Source organism: Accipiter gentilis, chromosome Z (assembly GCF_929443795.1).
Source record: "Accipiter gentilis chromosome Z, bAccGen1.1, whole genome shotgun sequence".
Taxonomy (NCBI): Eukaryota; Metazoa; Chordata; class Aves; order Accipitriformes; family Accipitridae; genus Astur; species Astur gentilis.
The window spans coordinates 50774050-50794044 of NC_064919.1; the positions used below are offsets into that span (position 1 = coordinate 50774050).

General features: G+C 41.1%; 1 protein-coding gene across 3 annotated transcripts in view; it reads left to right on the plus strand.

Annotated features, from left to right (window-relative positions):
• The window catches only part of MLLT3 (MLLT3 super elongation complex subunit), a 133073-nt gene that overhangs the window by 52642 nt on the left and 60436 nt on the right, over nt 1-19995 (plus strand). For 2 of the 3 annotated variants that reach the window (XM_049796018.1, XM_049796019.1), the window contains exon 3: nt 17658-17740. In XM_049796018.1, coding sequence (XP_049651975.1) covers nt 17658-17740 — 83 coding nt within the window. Of the gene's footprint in view, nt 1-8423; nt 8472-17657; nt 17741-19995 lie in introns of those variants that run through there. The other variant, XM_049796020.1, reaches the window with a different exon arrangement.

A 19995-nucleotide genomic window follows, 5' to 3' on the forward strand; every position in this document is an offset into this window, starting at 1 on the left:
TTCAGTACAAACCAGTATCTCATTAATTCAGTGTTTCCTTATGTTAATTTCAGTTTAAAACTGGCAAGGAATAACCTGTGTTGGAATTGAGAAGAATTTTCATGTTTTGCTTGGTCCTGGGTTATTTAAACTTCATAATCACAACTTAACTGTTATAGTGCAACTGTAATAAAGTAAACAAGGCCTTACTGGTTTTGAGGGAACAAAATCTGATCTAGAAAATTTGTCAAAGGTAATTTTAATTGTCATTTTACCATGCAATGTCTAAGCAACCACTTCACGTTTGGCCATTTTCTTATTTCAAATTGTCCCATCATTTAATGAGATGAATTAAAGAGCTGTTGAAGGAATATAGGGAGGCATGATTTTTTCTCCTGGAAGTATTTTAAATACCTGTGGTATAGGAAACATCCTAGTCCAAAGACATGGAGTTTGTTCTTCAAACAATACCATCAAACTTCAGAGATACTTAGCAGTTCTCTAATATTGGTACAGTGTGACTGAATTCCTGTTTGATCAACTTGAAGGTGGAATGACAACCAAAGTTTATATCATTTGTGTTGGGGAGATTGACAGAGTAAAATAAGATCATTCAGTCATGCAAATTAAGCAATAAAAAACCTTCAGTACCTTGGTAATGAATGCTAACAAGAGGAGAAGAGATGAAAAACAAAGTTGGGAGGAATGAGGTACAAAACACTCAGACTATAGACTGTTTTTAAAAGTGCAGTAAGTGCCACCTCTTAAGCTTTTGAGGATTAATTGAAATGTTTTTATTGATACAGCTCATTTGTCTGCGCATAGCTTTAAACATACTAGCATAGTATAATCATACAAATTCTATCTATTATGCAGCTTAATTACTCTTTAGTTTTCAGCTTTGCAAATACAGTTTTCCACAGGAAAACTTTGTAATGACATTTTTGTCACTTTGAAACACTTTTGAAACACTTTTTTGTTTCATTGATGTATTGTTTGAAGTTCTTTTAAAACAGTTTTGTAGAAGCAGAACACATTATAGGTTAGGAGTACAGCATAATTCTTCACAAAAACAAGCTTTCCTTTGCCAGTGATTCTGAAAATATTTTTCACGTGATAATGCTGTCTAAACACCGAGGCAAAAGTTTGGCATATTTGGTAGCAAAAATGAATGTTAGCAGGTTGCATATGTTAAGGTCTATTAGGAAGCACTTTGCTTTTCCAGATCTGCAGAACTAAAATAGTTAAGAGCCCCAAAAATGTTCCTCCAGAATTATCAACAAAATTCTTTACTTATTACCCAGTGCTTGCAACTCAACAGTGGATTTATAAAGATGTCATTGTTAGGAAAACTGGAAGCAATGCTGTGTGTTTCTTCCCTCAAACAACTACAGGCTAGGGATTACAGATGAAATGTTTTTATTCTGTAACATATTGTCCTGGTTTTGGCTGGCACAGAGTTAATTTTCTTCCTAGTAGCTGGTGCAGTGCTGTATTTTGGTATGAGAATAATGTTGATAACACACTGATGTTTTAGTTATTGCAAAGTTGGCCTTACCCTAAGTTAAGGATTTTTCAGTTTCCCATGCTCTGCCAGTGAGGAGGTGCGCAAAAAGTTGGGAGAGAGCACAGCCAGGAGAGCTGACCCAAACTAGCCAAAGGGATATTCCATACCATAGAATGTTACACTCAGTAAGTAAACTGGGGAGAGTTGGCCAGGATGAGTGGATTGCTGCTTGGGGACTAGCTAAGCGTGGGCCAGTGGGTGGTGAGCAAATGCATTGTGCATAACTTGTCTTGGGTTTTATCTCTCTCTTTTTGTTATCCTTTTCATGATGTATTGTTACTGTTATTGTTATTATATATTTTATTTTAGTTAAACTATTATACTATTTCTTATCTTAACCCACAAGTTTTATTTTTTTTTCCAATCCTTGCCTCATCCCACCTGGGCGGGAGGAGCAAGTGAGCAGCTGCATGGTGCTTAATTGGTGGTTGGGGATAAAGAGTGACAAATACATTTGCTTATGTAAAATGTAAAACATTGCTTATGTTTCAGTCAATAGCTTTCTGATTTGTTTTGGGTTTTTTTTAAAGAAAAAAGACCAACTTACAAGTGCAATTTTGTCCACTTTTGTTCCTGAAGTTTTTAAAAGAGTGGAGTTGAAAGATTACAAAAAGAATGGCTTTCATGTTTAAGAAAGCAGTTTGCTTTCTTAGGCAGAACCGAGGATCTATCAAATGTGTATTTGGACAATGTGGTAACTTTATTTTTGTTGTTTTACAGATAACCAGCAGATTAGTAGTGCCAATACAATCTCATGAATGTAGCATGTTTTTTTTAAGGTGAGGATTTTTTAAGACTAATTGTTCACTTCATACTGGAATTGGTCTAGAACAAAACCAGTTATTCAGGATTAGACCATGTGCCACTTAAAAGACTTTCTGCTTTTAAGGCCCAATCTGTACTTCTTCCCCTTCCCTTTTCTGTTCTGTGTACAAAGGAGAGTTTGTCAGCTACATACTATGTAGTGCTGCAGAATTTGAGAAGAAATATATCTGTGGCTGGCTTTCAGGAAATAATATCTTGTACTTTTCAGTGTATCTGAAATGCTTGTACACCAGTGCATGCAGTATGAGCAACAAACAGTATGAACTGGAAGTGTTGGCCAGTTCCTAGAGCTATGATGTTATTGGTATTGGTGAGACTTGGTGGAATGAGTCCCAGGACTGGAGTGCTGGGATGGAGGGATACGGGCTGTTCAGGAGGGATAAGCAGGGCAGGCGAGGTGGAGGTGTTGCACTATGCATAAGGGAGAGGTTTGATTGTAGAGCCTTTAGTGATGATGTGGTTGAGAGCCTTTGGGTGAGGATTAGGGGGATGGAAAACAAAGCTGATGTTGTTGTGGGTGTCTACTATTGTTCACTCAGCCAGGATAGCATTGATGATTTTTCTTCTATGGGCAATTAGGAGAAATCTCTGGATCAGTAGCCTTTGTCCTATGGGAGTTTGAAACTTCCCAGACATCAACTTGGAGTACCAGACCACTGTGAAGAGCAGGTCTTGGAAATTCCAGAAGTTTGTAGGGGATAAGTTTGTCACAGGTTCTCAGTGAGCCAGCTAGGAAGGATGCCTTACTAGACTTGCTATTTGTGAATAGACTAGTGGGGAATGTGATGATGGTAGGTGGCTGTCTTGGCTACAGTGATCATGAAGTGGTTGAGTTTAAAATTTTCAGTGTAATAGGAAAGGAGGACAGCAGAGTTGCTACCCTGCACTTGAGGAGAGCAAACTTAAAACTGCTCAGGGAGCTAATTAGCAGAGTACCCTGGGAGTCTGCTTTTGAGGGCTTAGGAGTCCAAGAGTGCTTGTCAGTCTTTAAGAATTACCTTTTAGAAGCACAGGGGCAGGCAATTCCGCTGTGTCATAAGTCAGGCAAGTAGGGCAGAAGACCAGCTTGGCTGAACAGTGAGTTCCTTGTGGAGCTCATGAGGAAAAAGAAAATGTGTAATCTCTGGAGGCAAGGTCAGGCTTCACAGGAAGAGTACAGAGCTGTGGTTCATTTATGCAGGGAGAAGACACGAAAGGCCAAAGCTCAATTAGAGTTGAAACTAGCCAGTGTTATTTCAGATAACAAGGAGGGCTTTTTTAAGTATATTGATAGTAAGAGGAGGTCTAAAGAAAACATTGGACCAATACTTGTTGAAGATGGTCATTTGACTAATAGGGATGAAGAAAAAGCAGAGGCATTCAGTGCGTTGAGCGGGGGAGCAGGTGCCCACCTGCAGCCTGGGGAGGAGCCCACATTGCAGCAGGGGGATGCCCCTGAAGATGGTTGTGACTCTAGGGGAAAGCCCGTGCTTGACCAGTCTGTGACTGAAGATCGGCCTGTGGAAAGGACACATGCCAGGGAAGTTTGTGAAGCTCATGGGAAGGACTCATATTGGAGAAGTTCATGGAGGACTGTCTCCTGTGGGAGGGACCCCATGCTGGAGCAGGGGAAGAGGAAGGAGTCCTCCCCCTGAGGAAGAAAGAGCGGCAGAGACAAGGTGTGATGAACTGACCCCAACCCCCATTCCCCGTCCCCCTGTGCCACCATGGGGAGGAGATAGAGAGAACCAGGAGTGGACTTGAGCCAGGAAGGAGAGAGGGGTGGGGGGAAGATGTTCCAAGATTTGGTTTTTACTTCTCATTATCCTTGTTTTGATTTGACTGGTAGTAAATTAAGTGATTTTTGGATTTTCCCCAAGTTGAGTCTGTTTTTTTTGCCTGTGACCACAATTGGTGAGTGATCCCTCCCTCTTTGTCTCAACCCATGAGTTTGTTGGTTTTTTTCCTTATCACACTGGGGGTGGTGGGGAGGAGTGAATGACCAGCTTCATGGTGCTTTGTTACCTGCTGTGCTTAAACCATGACAAGAAGCTAGTGGATGTTATGGCAGGACCCCTCTTGATCATCTACCAAAGGTCTTGGGAGTCTGGGGACGTCCCTGCTGAGTGGAAGCTAGCCAACAGTATTCCAGTCTACAAAAAGGGAAAGGGGGAAGACCCAGGAAACTACAGACCTCTTAGTGTAACCTCAGTTACTGGAAAAACGATGGACAAGGTTATACCGGGTACTATTGCGAGGCATTTAAAGCATAATGCAATCATCAGGCACAGTCAACGTGGGTTCATGAAGGGAAAGTCCTGTTTAAACTAATTTGATATCCTGCTGTGGTAAAGTCACCCGCCTAGGGGGTGAAGGGAAGGCGGTGGATGTAGTTTTTTCTGGATTTTAGTACGGCTTTTGATACTGTCCCTCACAGCATCCTTCTGGACAAGTTGTCCAACTGTGGGATGAGCGGGTTCACGGTGTGCTGGGTGAAAAACTGGCTGAAAGGCAGAGCTCAAAGAGTTGTAGGGAATTGGGCTACATCTGGCTGGTGACCGGTCACCAGCAGTCTTCCTCAGGGTTCATTTCTAGGGCCAGAATAGGGTTCAATGTATTTATCGATGATCTGGATGCAGGAGTTGAAAGCCCCATTAGCAAGATTGCTGATGACACCAAACTGGGAGGTGCTGCTGACTCTCTTGAGGGACAAGTGGTCCTGCAGAGGGATCTGTATAGACGGGACCATTGGACTGTGGTTAATGGGATGAAATTTAACAAATCAAAATGCTGGATTCTGCATCTAGGATGAAGTAAGACCGGGCACAAGTATAAATTGGGAGAGGAGTGGCTGGAGAGCAGCCCTGCAGAAAGGGATCTGGGGGTGCTGGTTGACAGCAGGCTCAATATGAGGCAGCACTATGCCCTGGCAGCCAGGAGAGCAAACTGCATCCTTAGTTGCCTCAAACACAGTATACTGTGGTATATGGTCAAAAGATGCGATTATCAGCAGATGGTCAAAAGAGGCGATTATCCCGCTGCATTTAGCGTCGTTGTGGCCTCACCTCGAGTACTGTCTGCAGTTCTGTGCTCCACAATTTAAGAAGGATGTGACGGTCCTTGAATGCGTCCAGAGGAGGGCAACAAAGCTGGTGGAAGGCATGGACAGAAGGCATGTCCTGTGTGGAGTGGCTGAGGACTTTGAGCTTGTCTAGTTTGGAGAAAAGGAGGCTGAGGGGCGACCTCATTGCTCTCTGCAGCTTCCTGAGGAGGGGACATGGAGTGGGAGGTGCTGATCTCTTCTCCCTGGCATCCAGTGATAGGACGTGTGGGACTGCTTCAAAGCTGCACCAGGGGAGGTTTAGACTGGACATTAGGAAGCATTTCTTTACCGAGAGGGTGGTCAAACACTGGAACAGGCTTCCTAGAGAGGTGGTGATGCCCCATGGCTGTCAGTGTTGGACATTTGGACAATGCCCTTAATATGCTTTAACCTGGTCAGCTCTGGAGTGGTAAGGCAGTCAGACTAGATGATCATTATAGGTCCCTTACAACTGAAATACTTTATTCTATTCTATCTCTCTTAGGCAGAAGGATAAAGCTGTAGGTGTGCTATAGTGGTCAGAAACAGCATTGCAATTTTAATTATGTTTGAAAAAGATCTTTACTTTTCTATGCCTCTTTTTTGAGTCACTCATCATTAGCCTCACATGGCTTCCTGTTCTCTTTCCTCAATGTCAAACAGCTGCATAGTGTAACTGTTGTGATCATTACCTGTGTGCCAGAATATACAACATCTGTATTACCTGCATGCAAAGACAGCTCTTAAGCTATGCTTATGCCTGCAGCATACATAACATCATAGTCATTATGAATGTGTTTGCACACAGACTTCAAATCTCTGTACTTCAGGGTGGTTTTAGTTGTAGAGCTTTATGTTGGTCTGTTACAGAAGTAATGCTAAGTGAAAGCCAGAAGAAGCAGGCACATTTGTGTAAACACACTATGTATATAATTGTTCCAGCCTTAGTGGTGCCCTTCTATAGTTTTAAGATCATACCATGTTAATAAGTCAATGTTGTGCTTAAATTAGGATAACATACTTTATTGTATTTTCCCTCTTGTTAATTAATGGTATTAATAAAATGTGTTTGAAGAGGTATTTTTCTTTTCCTCCTTTTAGTCCCACTGTCTAATTGCTAAAGTAGCTATGAAATATAGACAAACATTGATGATCTTATATGCAGCTGCCTGTAACAGCATCAGGAAAACTTATTAGGTAGATGATAGACGCAAAATTGATTATGTTTTCCAGTATATTAAATATGAAGAAAGAAACATTGCAATAATATTGAAATACTTTTGTAAGAAGCAGTTTCCTGCTGACCTAAGTTAAAATATATACCAGTCTGTCTATAGGCTTCAGAAGGTAATAAAAGTATATAATGGGTATTGTTCCTCCAAGTACAAAATGCTATTGCAACAGATAAATAATGAAGATATGGTAACTCCATTGAATTACTGCCTTGCTCTTAGGTCCTAGATAATATTGTTTGAAATAGAAGCTCTGTATTCATTGTAAACAGTAACCGAATTATGCTAATTTCATGGAGATGTGCCCTAATCTCGTATCTCTGTTTCTTAGTTTTAAATACTTCATTTCGTCTTCTGTGAAGAAAAGTTCTCTGTTACTTGCCTTTTGCTGGAGAGTGCTGATGCAGTTCAGGAGCTGTTCTAGCCATTCAGAAATCCACTTGCTTTTGCTACTGGAACTACTTATGGGTTTCTTTTTAATTGTCATGTAAAAAGTCAGATATATTTATGATGACTAGTCATAATGATGAATGCTGAGTGCAGTTGCAGATTTTGTTCTTTGCTACTGAATTTTCACAGAAGTTCAACCAGATGGCATTACAGACATGGATTGTCAGCTCTTGTCTCTTAGTACAACAGAAAGATTCATACTGACTTTGAGCATTAGGCAGCAGCCAGTCTTTCCTGGTTTTAAGCATTCCTAGAGGGGGAGACTTAACCTTCTTAAGGCTGATGCAAACACAGATCTCATGTGACGCTGCTCATTACAAGAGAAATGTTCTGATATTTTTCTAAGTTACCATATGTGTTCCATAGAATGAAAAACCTTACAAATAAAAGAAATTATATTTACTTGATCATTAATGGAGTTAAATAACCGCAAAGAAGTGAGACCTGTGATGGAAAAATTCTTAGCCTTAGCTTGCAGTTCAACAGAAGTTTGACAAGTATGGCATCACTGGGATAGAGAGTAATTTTGATAGCTCTGAAAAAATTTGTTCTCAGTTGATCTTTGCATAGCATAATGAAGTTAAAACAGAGAACTAGGTAGATATTTATTTGATTTTCTCAAGTGTCTGTCTGGGAGTTAAGAAGTAATATTGTCTATGCAAAGTCTTTTTTATTGAGCAGGGAGAAGTATATAGTTAATAACAGAGGTAGAAATGACTTCAAATCCTTCAATTGTGGGACCTGTTTTTCTCAGTAAAAGAGATAATCCCAAGAGCTGTATTTTCTATACAAATATGATGATGTGTTAATGCACAATTACTGGGAATTTTTATTACTTCTGAAATAGTAATGGTGACATTCTAAAATAGTAAAGTGATGTTTATAGTCAGACTTCTTAATGTTATATCTAAAGTATTTTCCACTAAAAAGAATTGTCTGGTTTATTATGTTGTTATCCAGACAGGCTTACCTGCAGTTCAGTTGTTAAGGATCTTTCCTGTTGAAGCATTTTGCTTTTGCTTCAGTGGCATGCTTTTCTATGGAAGACTTCTAGACCAGGTACTTTCTAGAAGTCATTTACTCGGATCCATTGACATTTGGGTTTTTAAATTTATTTTTTTATTTTAACAGTCTTTTTTGAGAACCACTTCCTGTTGAAAAAAAAAAAAAAAAAAAACCAAAACAAAAAACCCCAAAACCAAACCATCCTAGAATTAAAAAGTGAAATGTAGTGTGGGAATAACTTAAGTTTAAAAATGCCCTTTTTAATTTTCTCTCTTGAGGGAGCAGACAGAAGGGATGGGAGGCATGAACTATGAATGGTCCTAGACATTTCCAGTAACTTCTGTATGTCTCAGTAAGGATTGTTGCTTGTGTGGGCAGTGTGGAACATAGCTAAGTAGCTTTCTGTGTCCTTAAGTCAAGAGGAGGGGCTTCTGCACTGTGATATGTACTGAAGTTAGAAAGCTTGCAGATGCCTGAGGATCTTTTGATGTCTGTGTATGGTGGGGCAGCCAAGAGAAGTCCTTCTGCTGTAAGTCCTGGAAAGGGTGGGAAAACATGGTTTAATATGGCATTTTGAGGTCTGGTGGATGACTTGCTGCCAGCCAGTATTGTTCCAGAATCTGGCATGTGAGGTGGAGCTTTTAAATCCTTTCCCCTTCTCCCATTTCAGCAAAACTGAAAAATACTGAACAAATAAGTTCTGTGAATTTCAAGAGTATAACTTTACACAAGAGAAAACTTCCAAGTTAAGGTAGCCCTTGCCTGTCCTCTGGCAGTACAGATTGCTTTCTCCTTTGCAGTTAATGAGTGAAGATGTGTTCTTTCCCATCTGCAGCATGCATACATTAAATGGGCTCGCACCGCATTATAAAATAGTGAGAATACCTTAGGTCCCCCTTCTAATCTCAAACAGTTTACATCAAAATGCTTTGTGATTGTACTTTCAAATGCCAGGGGGTATTTTATGTGTGCTGCAAGAAAAAATTGAAATTAGGAATTCCTGGATTTGTTCAATTTACACCTTCATGTTTGCAATTGTTTGTAGGAACTGTGGACAGATAGTTCCTACATGTATATGCCCTGAGAATTGGTATAAGAAACCATGTCATGGTTTAAGCCCATCTGGCAACAAGCATGAAGGTGCTTGGTCACTCTTCCCTGCCCCAGTGGGATTATGAGGAGAAAATATATATATATATATATATATATATATAAAATATATAGAAAATATATATATATATATATAAAAGCTCATGAGCTGAGACAAGGAGAGGGAGGGATCACTCAGCAATTATGGTCACAGGCAAAAACCAGACTCAACTTGGGGAAGAAACAAAATCGATTTAACTTACTACCAATCAAATCAAAACAAGGATAATGGGAAGTAAAACCAAACTTTGAAACACTTTCACCCCACCCCTCCCTCCTTTCCAGCTCCACTCCACTCCCAATTTTCTCTACCTCCTCCCCTGGCAGCGCAGGGGGACGGGGAATGGGGGTTGGGGTCAGTTCATCACACCTCGTCTCTGCCGCTCCTTCCTCCTCAGGGGCAGGACTCATCACTCATCCCCTGCTCCAGTGTGGGGTCCCTCCCACGGGAGACGGTTCTCCATGAACTGCTCTGGCATGGGCTCCTCTTTCCCCGGGCTGCAGGTGGGCCTCTGCTCCCCGGCTCCCCTCCGCGGGCTGCAGGGACACAGCCTGCCGCCTCACCAGGGGCTGCAGGGGCATCCCCTCCTCCCCCGCTCCTCCTCCCCTCCTTCCGCACTGACCTCGGTGTCTGCAGAGGGGTTCCTCTCACATCCCGATCCCCCTGCTCACTGCAGGTTCCCCCTCTTAAATAAATTATCCCAGAGGCGCTGCCACCACTGTCACTGACGGGCTCGGCCTGGGCCAGCCGTGGGCCCGACTTGGAGCCGGGGAAGCTTCCAGCAGCTTCCCACAGGAGCCACCCCTGCTGCCCCTCTCTCGCTACCAAAACCCCACCACACAAACCCAAAAGAAACCATTCAATTACAGAAAACCACATTTTGACTTATTGACAGCATTGTAAATGTGAAACTGCAGGTAGCTCCACCTGAATCAGCATGTAGGAAGCTCAGTGCTGTAATTCAGAAACTCAGAATTCTGTGTTTAAGGCTTACTGATGTCTTTGCGCGCTAAGAGGAAGAGTTAGGAGGCTGTATGTGGCCTTCTGACTGTGTGAAAAAAACAAAGAAAAGCACCCCCCCAAAAAAACCAACAAAACCCCCCCCACCAAACAAAAACCCAAAAAACCAAACCTTGTCTTTGTTAATCTATTTCTGTTTGGAGTGATAAGAAATTTGATTGTGAGTGTGTGGGTGTTTACTACTCTCTTTGCTGGTCTTTTAGCAATGCTTAAAGGCCCATGCTGAGTTAAGTATTCCAGTAAGACCTGGATTTGGAAAATGTTGTTGGGCGTGATGGAGGTTTTTGTCCCCCCTTCTCTGCTCTCCTGTCTTCTGTTTTAGTTTGATCTTGATGAAGAAGCTATCCAACAGTCAGGGAACAGACGTTAATATGGAATATGCCAGTCCAAAAATTAGTTAGGTTCACTTTATTTAAGGGGTTATAAGCTTTATCTTGCTATCCTATCCAGCTGTTAGAAGTGGTAGGAATCTGGCATTCATTATGTGGGACAGGGAACTTAGTATGATTCTAAATGCAGTGCTGAAAGCTCAGTCTTGGTTCTCTCTTAGTGCCCTCTGTGCTTTCACTTTGGGGTTGTATCTGTCTCATGAAATACTTGTCAGCATAAGGTTTAAGCAAATGGGAACTCCTTAGTCCTAGTGTAGGAGGCACTGTTTAACCCATGGTGTGATGGGTTGACCCTGGCTGGACGCCAGGTGCCCACCAAAGCCGTTCTATCACTCCCCCATCCTCAGCTGGACAGGGGACAGAAAAATATAACAAAAAAAGCTTGTGGGTCGAGATAAGGACAGGAGAGATCATTCACTAATTACTGTCACAGACAAAACAGACTCAGCTTGGGGAAAATTAGCTCAATTTATTACAAATCAGCCAGAGTAAGGTAATGAGAAATAAAACCTAATCTCAGAACACCTTCCCTCCACCCCTCACTTCTTCCCGGGAACAACTTCACTCCTGGATTTCTTCACCAAGCCCCCCCAGCGGCACAAGGGGGATGGGGATGGGGTTTACGGTCATCACACATTATTTCCTGCCGCTAATCCTCCTCAGGGGGAGGGCTCATCACACTCTTCCCCTGCTCCTGCCTGGGATTGCACCCATGGGAGACAGTCCTCCACAAACTTCTCTAATGTGGGCCATTCCCACAGGCTGCAGTTCTTCACAAACTGCTCCAGCATGGGTCCTTTCCACTGTGTGCGGTCCTTCAGGAGCACACTGCTCCAGCGTGGGCTCCTCTCTCCACAGATCCACAGGTCCTGCCAGAAGCCTGCTCCGGCATGGGCTTCCCACGGGGTCACAGCCTCCTTCAGGAACCCACCTGCTCCGGCGTGGGCTGCAGGTGGATATCTGCTCCGCTGTGGACCTCCATGGACTGCAGGGGACAGCCTGCTTCACCATGGTCTTCCCCACAGGCTGCAGGGGAATCTCTGCTCTGGTGCCTGGAGCATCTCCTCCCCCTCCTTCTTCACTGACCTTGGTGTCCGCAGGGCTGTTTCTTTCTCCTCTCTCTGGCAGCTGTTTCTCCGCATCCCAACTTTTTTTTTCCTTCTTAAAAATGTTATCACAGAGGCCTTACCACTATTGCTGATTGGCTCGGCCTCAGCCGGCGGCTGGTCCATCTTAGAGCCGGCTGGTATGGGCTCTCTTGAACACAGGGGAAACTTCCAGCAGCTTCTTACAGAAGCTATCCCTGTAACCTCCCCTGCTACCAAAACCTTGCCACACAAAACCAATACACATGGTCAACTTAGTAATTTTTGCTAGCTTTTGTTTGGACCTGCCGAGCAATTTGTTGGTATTAATGGCTATTAATATGAAGGTAGGGCATAATGGACCCATTCTCTTCCTGGCTCTTTTTGTATAGACTCTAAGTATTGGAGCCCACCCACTGGGAAGGTGAGCTACTGAGTAGCAGAGTCAGAGCTGTTACAGAAATCATAGCTGAATATTTAAAGCTGACTTCTTACTGCAGGGGAGGGATTTGGTACCACAATCTGCCTTCCTCTGAAAGTGAATGCCACCCCTTTCTTATGAAACTTTGTTTAATGAAAACAGAAATTAATAGAGGGAAAAATTGGCTGAAGAGTGGCCAATATGAGTAATACAGGCAAGAATCTATAAAATACCAGTATAGAAACGTTATGATTAAACCAGAGAACTATCAGAATGCTTCACTTCCTCTAAGGACACAGCTGGTGTATCCTGCAGGGTGCACAAAATGTATGTGAGTTGTTACAGTCATTATTCTGCATCATCCTGATGTTGTGTCAGCATCTGCCTAAAAGGAACTTGAGCCTTTCCTTACTCATTCTGGCTGCATTTTTAATAAAGGAAAAATCTATTCACAATGAAGTGTTTAACAGTGTTGGAGTGGCAAATGAATCTCATGTTACAGTTTTTAAAAAGGATAGCTCCTACTAGAATTTTGTTCTCTCCAAAGGCCTCAATGTGGTCATTGTTACTAAAATGCATTATCATGGCTTGATGTGCATTGGTTCCTTAGGTGTCAGTTAATGTCTGATGCAACACATGGGAGTGCATGCGTGAACACAACAAAAGAAAAAGCAGTGATTCACTTATGGAATAAAGAAGCAAAACATTTGAGATAAATTATTTAAGCCATTTGTATAAGCTGTAGAGAAGGCATATCTCCCTGACAAATGGGGGACAGATAATCCTCAACTCATAAGTTCCTGTCCTGGCTTGTTGTGTGTGATCTTGGGTAGCTCATTATGCTGGCACTATAAAAGAATTTAGTTGTAGAGTGCATTGAATAGGAATGAGCACTCGCATTTCTTTCTTATATGTAAAATGTGTATAATACGCAATTTTACCAAAACATACTGAGATCTTATGGAGAAGAAATCCTTGTTAATAAAATTGTGTATTAGTAATGATAATGTAGTTACTGAGCTTGCATTTAAAGATGCACATTGATACCTTGCATTTGGTCTCTGGAAGCCATGTTTTGTTTGAGGAGTATTTCAGTAATTTTTATCAGCTGCAAATTACTGCACTTGCATGTATGGGAAAGCTGGTCAAAATGAGCTTCTGACTATTTCTGTTGTTTGTGGAGTGTTGGTAATATAGTTAGGATTGCAGCTGAGTGCCTAAACAGTCCTCTGTCAAGGGCGTTTAAGTGACAGTATACTGTAGGGGAGCACTTGAGGTGTGTACAGTACTGGAATTCAGTACCTCTGCAGTTGCACGTGTGTGTACATATATATACTTCCCCCACATTATGAAAGAATGGTATTCCACCTATGAGAACTACTTAATGTCTTAGGACCTGAGCCTTCTTTCTTTAGCTTCTACACTTTCCCTTCTTCCCTCACTCATTTAACAGCTTGTGTAGTCTTTTAGTTTCATGTAAGTTTAAGCTCCTGTGCAATATTTGAACAGCCTTTGCTAATAGTTTGATCTAAGTTCCCTTCTGTGGCTTCAAAAATACCAATGTTACTACTTGTTACAGCAATGTTCACCCCAAAAGTACAATGAAACATGATGAACAGAAGGGATGAAATTCAACTGTGTAATTGTGTTGCATAAACTCCTTATTTTTATTTCAAAATTGCACCTAACATTGTTTTAGGGGGCTGGTCTATCTGTGTTTAGCAAATGCATTTGCAAATACCTGAGATTAAGATTAGGCTTTTGTTTCTGGAAGAAGAGAAACGATCCTGCCTTCTGACAAAGAGATGATAAAAATATAGTATCATGTATTCCTTATCTTGCTTTACACAGGCAACAAAAACCCCAGCTCATTCTGTGGCCAGTGGGTTTAAAGAAACCTGCATAGTTTTGCTTTTCTCTTTATTTCTCTTTTCCTGGCCCTGCATTTCTCATGAGAAGAGACACTGTGTTATACCTGGTTTGTAATTCTGCATACTCCTGGCTGCATCTCCCTGCATCTCAGTAGAGAGGTTCTCTGGAATTGCCTTCTCAGTGCAGGCACTAATTTTTAACTGGATCTTCAGGAATCTGTAGGGCCTTAATTGTCATAGAGATTGGACCGCCTAGTCAAGAGATATCGGAGGGAGGAAGGAAATGCATTGTGATCGTGCAAGCTGTTTCCATAGGAAAAAAAACTGACCAAAAGCATTAATCTTAGGGATAACGTGCAAGAGGTTTTGTTTATCTGGTGCTTGAAATGCATTTGTAGATGCTACTTTGGAGGAGAGAAGTCATTGGGGAAATGTCTCTGTTCCTCTGGATGAGGAGGACATTGTTTGTCTGTAGAAGGGTAGTGTTTTCTGCCTATCTACTTGGTCTAGCATAGCTGCTTTTTTTAACAAGCTTTGAGAAACTTGTTAGGATTTCCAGATGCTTCCTTCTTCAAAATCACTCCTTCCTAGTTTCTCTTGTTGCTTTTGCTCTGTGGGTCTATACTTGGCAATTTGCTTTTGTTTCTCTTTTTCATCTCCACTTTAGGGGTTTTTTTTTCCCCTCTCCTGTTACTTTTTTGCTCTTTACTTTTTCTGTGGTTCACCTAACTCTTGCCATTTCTCTCTTCTCCACGCAACAGACCTTGCTAAGATGGTTGCCTATTGGTTTGGCTAAACCACACAGATCATTGCAGCCCTGGTTACTACTTGTGACAGTTCAACAAAACAAAAAGAGCTTATGCCAGTGAGTGCTGGTTCAGAGCATGCAGAGGTGTTGTTTCTGCCAGTACATGTAGTAGCTTCCACAAGAAAGGTGAGAAAAATGTAATAGCTTACATTTTAGTTGCAGTCTACACGTATGAAATAGCATGGAGCTTTGCTCTGTTGCTTGCTCTTTTTTTCTCCTCCAGGAAGATTTAATTCACAAGACTGTAGAATTTTCTTTCTATTAAAAACCCATCTTTCAGTTTGGGAAGGCACCCAAAGTACTTTCCTTGCGATTGTTTTGTAATGCGTCACCCAAGTTTCAACAAAGCTTGCAAGTGTAACAGACTTTGTTTTCAAAGCTGTAATGTGAAACTCTGACAAGGTACTATTCAGCATGGCTAACAGCTGTGTAAATCAAAGAAGAGAGATTTAAGGGAGAGAATGAAAAATATTTATGCTGACAGTGTTTTCTGCACCAATTAAGTGGTCAGGAAGAAGTTGACATGATACTTATTGGGGGGGGGGGAGGAAAGGTGATTTGTGACTTGTCACATAATGGAGCCTGAAATCTCTGTTAACAGTTAATGTATTATTACAGTTTCTAGGGTTTCTGTGTTTCCATCTGGATAAATATCTGCTGTATAATCTTTCCATGTTTTTATATAAGTGGATTTCAGTCTTCTGAACCCTGTATGGCCATTGAAATAACACTGGGAAGGCTTTCTCCTCAAGTTGTCTTCTGAAGGCAGACAAGGAGCAGGAAGGCTCCTTTTTCATTGACTGAAGAAGTGGTCAGTATGTATTACTGTAACCTGTCACTGTGCTTAACTAGGACTATTACATTTACATTTTTCAAATACTGGTAAGCTCTCTTCAGGGAAGACATGTCACTATAAGGTGAAGTTACTTCTGGGAGGTTCTAGCACAAAACACTCAGTTTCCAACTTAAAAGCTTTCTAAGTCTGAAACCACCTCTCACATATGACCTATCATCCTAACACTTTTCTTCAAAATCTTTCAAATCACGCTTTATAAACTATAGGTCCTCCTTTTTCCTGGCAATAGAAACAAACTATATTCTGTAGCTGCAAGAGGACAGTGTTGCAGAAGAGTCTGGAAAAGAGATTTTTCTTGCTCCGGTTTTGTAATCTTTTTCCCTTTCCATTGTTTGCACAAAGTGAACTGGGTAGAGATAGCCAGCTGCAGCATGTGAGCAAGGACTTAGAATCTTCCTCATCCTTGAAGTCCCTGTGTGGGTTTGGTGCTAGTAGAGCAGGAGGAGAATAACAAGGTAATAGGAGAAAATTCTACTGCGTTCATCTGTTTGGGGGTTAACCATGTTTGTGTGTCCTCAGAAAGCTGACGTAGTGATTGCACTATTGAGAACGTAGTAGTGGTTATATTTCTGGATGTGTCTAATGGGCCTTGTCATGTTTTCAGGATGCTAGAGGGTGGTAAGTGCCCATCTGTGGTGCTTGCTAAAAAGAATAATTTTGGTGTTCAGGCCTAGCATAGTCGATTGCAAGATATGCTTTTTGTAAAGTATAGTTTAAGTTGCACCTGATACAGTGCAGTGAACAGGTACCAGGCAATTCCGAAAAGAGCATACATCTTCGCAAATGATGATCCATCTGGGAGTTTGAATTTTCTTTTCAGTCAGCAAGGTTGATAGGGCTTGAGTAAATGTTTCTGAAGAAGTCAACCCTTTGAGTATGAATTGCATCATTCTATCAGTCTACAGTAGAGAAACTGTCACTGTGCTGTGATGTCATGGAGATGGTAGTGCATATATGAGTTGTCATACATATCAATGCAGCATTTGGCATCATCTGAGCTGAAGCTGCAGGAGATGCATGGTTTCTCAAGCTCAGCCTACCTTTGTGCCTATGTGTTATGTGGGTATGAATTCTGTAATGAGGTTGTCACACAGCTAAACAGGAGAAGAAAGAGGTGGCTTCTGTTCCAAATTCTGTAACAACCTGCTTTTTGTCACTGTCTGGAGTTGACAGGCTAGTGCCACTTTCTTCACAGAGCTCATGTTCAGTACTACGGGGATTTCATGTAACTAAAAGCTCTTGAATTAAAATGAAAACTTGAAGGAAGAGATTGTATATTTGAGCTAGTAATACTCACTGTCATGTTGAAGAAGTCTGAATCCTGCAGGGTAAATGTGGATGCTGTTTTAACATAATACAATAGTTAACCTTCCTGAGGATCTCCACTATGTACTGGAATGTTGTGTTGTGTTCCCTCTTCCCCCAGTAATACAGATTTCAATTTTATTAGCATTAGTTCTAATTTAATTAATTTATTTTAAATTACATTTATTAGAATTAGGTTTTTATTAGTATTAGGTTATGAATACATGAATTCTACAGTTCTTCTGCCCTCTACAAGTTTAACTTTCTCGGGGTAGAATCCTATATATTTTTCATGCCCAGAACAAGCCTTGGCTCCTGTGCTTATGTAGCCCTTGTGGATATTCAGAGGGTCCACTTGGTGTTGAAGTCCCTGGTGGTTCTGCTTTAGCAGTCTGAAAGGATTGGAAAAAAAAAAAAAAAATTGCTTTCCCTAAACTGTAGGTTATATATGGGCAGGAATGATTTGCTTGCAAAATTCATGTTGAGTTGTGCACAGATATGCCCTACTGTGTGTGTGCGATGAATGGTGCTGCTATGGAACTATTGCCACAGATTATTTGTGTATATGCCTTGCTTGTGCATTTAGAATAGTCCTTTTCTGTGTTAAATACATGGTTTTTTTCTTTGTTTCAGTGTGCAAGGATCCACCCTACAAAGTTGAAGAATCCGGGTATGCTGGTTTCATTTTACCAATTGAGGTTTACTTCAAAAACAAGGTATGGAATCACATACTTTTCCTTAAAAAAGATAATTTAAAAAAATCATGTGGAAATCAGGTTTTTTAAAGATTTACAGTTTAATTCATAAACTCAGTTAGAAGTAAGGTTTAAAGCTATCTTTGTCAGTGCTGTTCCTCAACTCAAAGTCACTGTAACTTTTAGAAATGCATAACTGTGTTTACTACATAACTCTCTGAAATTAGGATTACCTAATAAAATTAAGAAGTTGAATGTAACTATTCGGAAGAATTACTAGACCTACTCAGAAGTGGACAGACTTTAAATAACGCTTAAGGAAGTTCAAAAGCCACTTAAATTTTAAGAAAGGAACCAATCTTATGTTTATTTCATAACGAACTCATTGTTCTGTCTTATTATAGCCGATACTTTTAATTTGTTCAGTTTTTGATCTTTCAAAACAGTCTTTTTTGTTTGAATCCTGTATCCTCAGTTTAAAAAAAACATTCTTTTAGACTGCCTGTGAACATTGATTCTACTTGACTCAACAGTCGAGGGACTTGAGGGAGCACAGTTTAAAACCAAACCCAGTGGTGTTCTACAAAGCTTGCATTATTGTGGTATCTCAAACTCTGAATCTAAGTAAATGCTGTACTTACTATGGGTCTCTTACATAGCAAATACAGAGATTTCCTTTAATGTACATAACAGGGTCTGTATTACTAATAAGTCATTCAGATAAAAAGAATTGGATTTGGGTGTGGAAGTAAAGGGCAAAACGCTTGCAAGGTTTAATGTACAGTACCTTAACTGCAATATTTTAGGTTCCTTTTGTACATCATGTGTCTCCGTGAAGCTGCTGTTATACTTTGTATGCACTTCTAAGATACCTGTGTGTTTGGTTTTTATACCAAGATGTAGTTTAACATAATTATTTTAATCAAGTCAGTGTTACATCTTCAATGTGTTGAATGCTTGGTGAAAAACTACAACCAAAAGAAAATAGAAATGCTTAGTATAAGACTTTTGCTGGTACACTGGTCACTTAAAATTTGTGTTAGAGTACAACTTTGTTATCTGTGTATGCTTTCAGGTAGATATTCCAGTACTCTTTTGTCTTTCACAGAAAGCTCTGTCAAGGCATGAGGTGTGGATAATTCTGCTCAGGCACTTTCTAAGTTGTAGGTTTCAAACAGGTAATTCTGAAATGTTCCCTGTATCAATCTGTGAAGAACAGTGTTTAGTCTACCCTGTTTGCTGTTGGAAAAGGAAACAGAGCTGCTGCAGTGAGTTGACTGGCTTTTTTTGGTATGCTTTTTAGCTCTGTCTCCCTTAAGGAAGCGGTTTTGATTCATTCAGGAAATCTAATGAAAAGCAGCCCATTCTCCAACTCCTCTGTTAAGAGCCCATCCCAAAACTGGGCAGACAAAGTCAAAAGAGTGAGACAATCATTGAAGCATCTCTACAGAAAGCTTCCTGCCCGACATTTGTTTTTTTTATTTTCCACTCAGACTTTTGGCTGCCTTTGACTGGGGAGACCTGCAAATCTCAGGAGTTCTCCAGCAGGATTTGTGGCTTAGACTTGAGATCAAGAGGGCAGCAGTGACTACAGCTCACCTCACCCTCAAGCAGGATGTGGAATTAGGAAGTTTGCAAACATCCCTCACCCCTATTTTGGTGTCATGGAATACAACAAGCAGCAGTTGGACTGTGAGTCGGCTAGCTCTTCACACAGCTGCAGCCGCATGCCCTTCCCTGGGGTCAGTACAATACAAAGGATAAGTGGCACAAAAATTGAGCTGGCATTCCTGAGGCAAATTACTGCTTTCTCCTGGCTCAGCTACTCTTCCTCCCCTAAGTCACTTCACAGGTATTCCAGTACAGAAAAACAGGAGATAGACAGAAGGAGGAAGAGGAGACAGACCACCATCACTTATTCAAGGTAGACAACTTTTCAATTTCTGGTTCAGAAAGTACCCTAATGAGTAGAGGAAACATGGGTACAGGAAGCCACCTGGACCATGTAGAATTAAAGAGTGCCTGTTCCCAGGACTAAGCAGAAATTGGTAGAAAAATCTAACAGGCATTTCACCACAGCAGAAAATATTCCAAGCTTTAAAGAATTAAGGAAATGACAGACTAACCCCCCCTCCCAAATTCAGCAGCAGCAGGCTATAGTTGTTAGCCTTTGAGACTAAGTCTTTGAAAAAATGCTTTTAGATCAAAAGACTTTTACTCTGGAAAATGCAGTCCATTTAGGATAAGGCTCATAAACTGCAGTATATTCTGCCTTT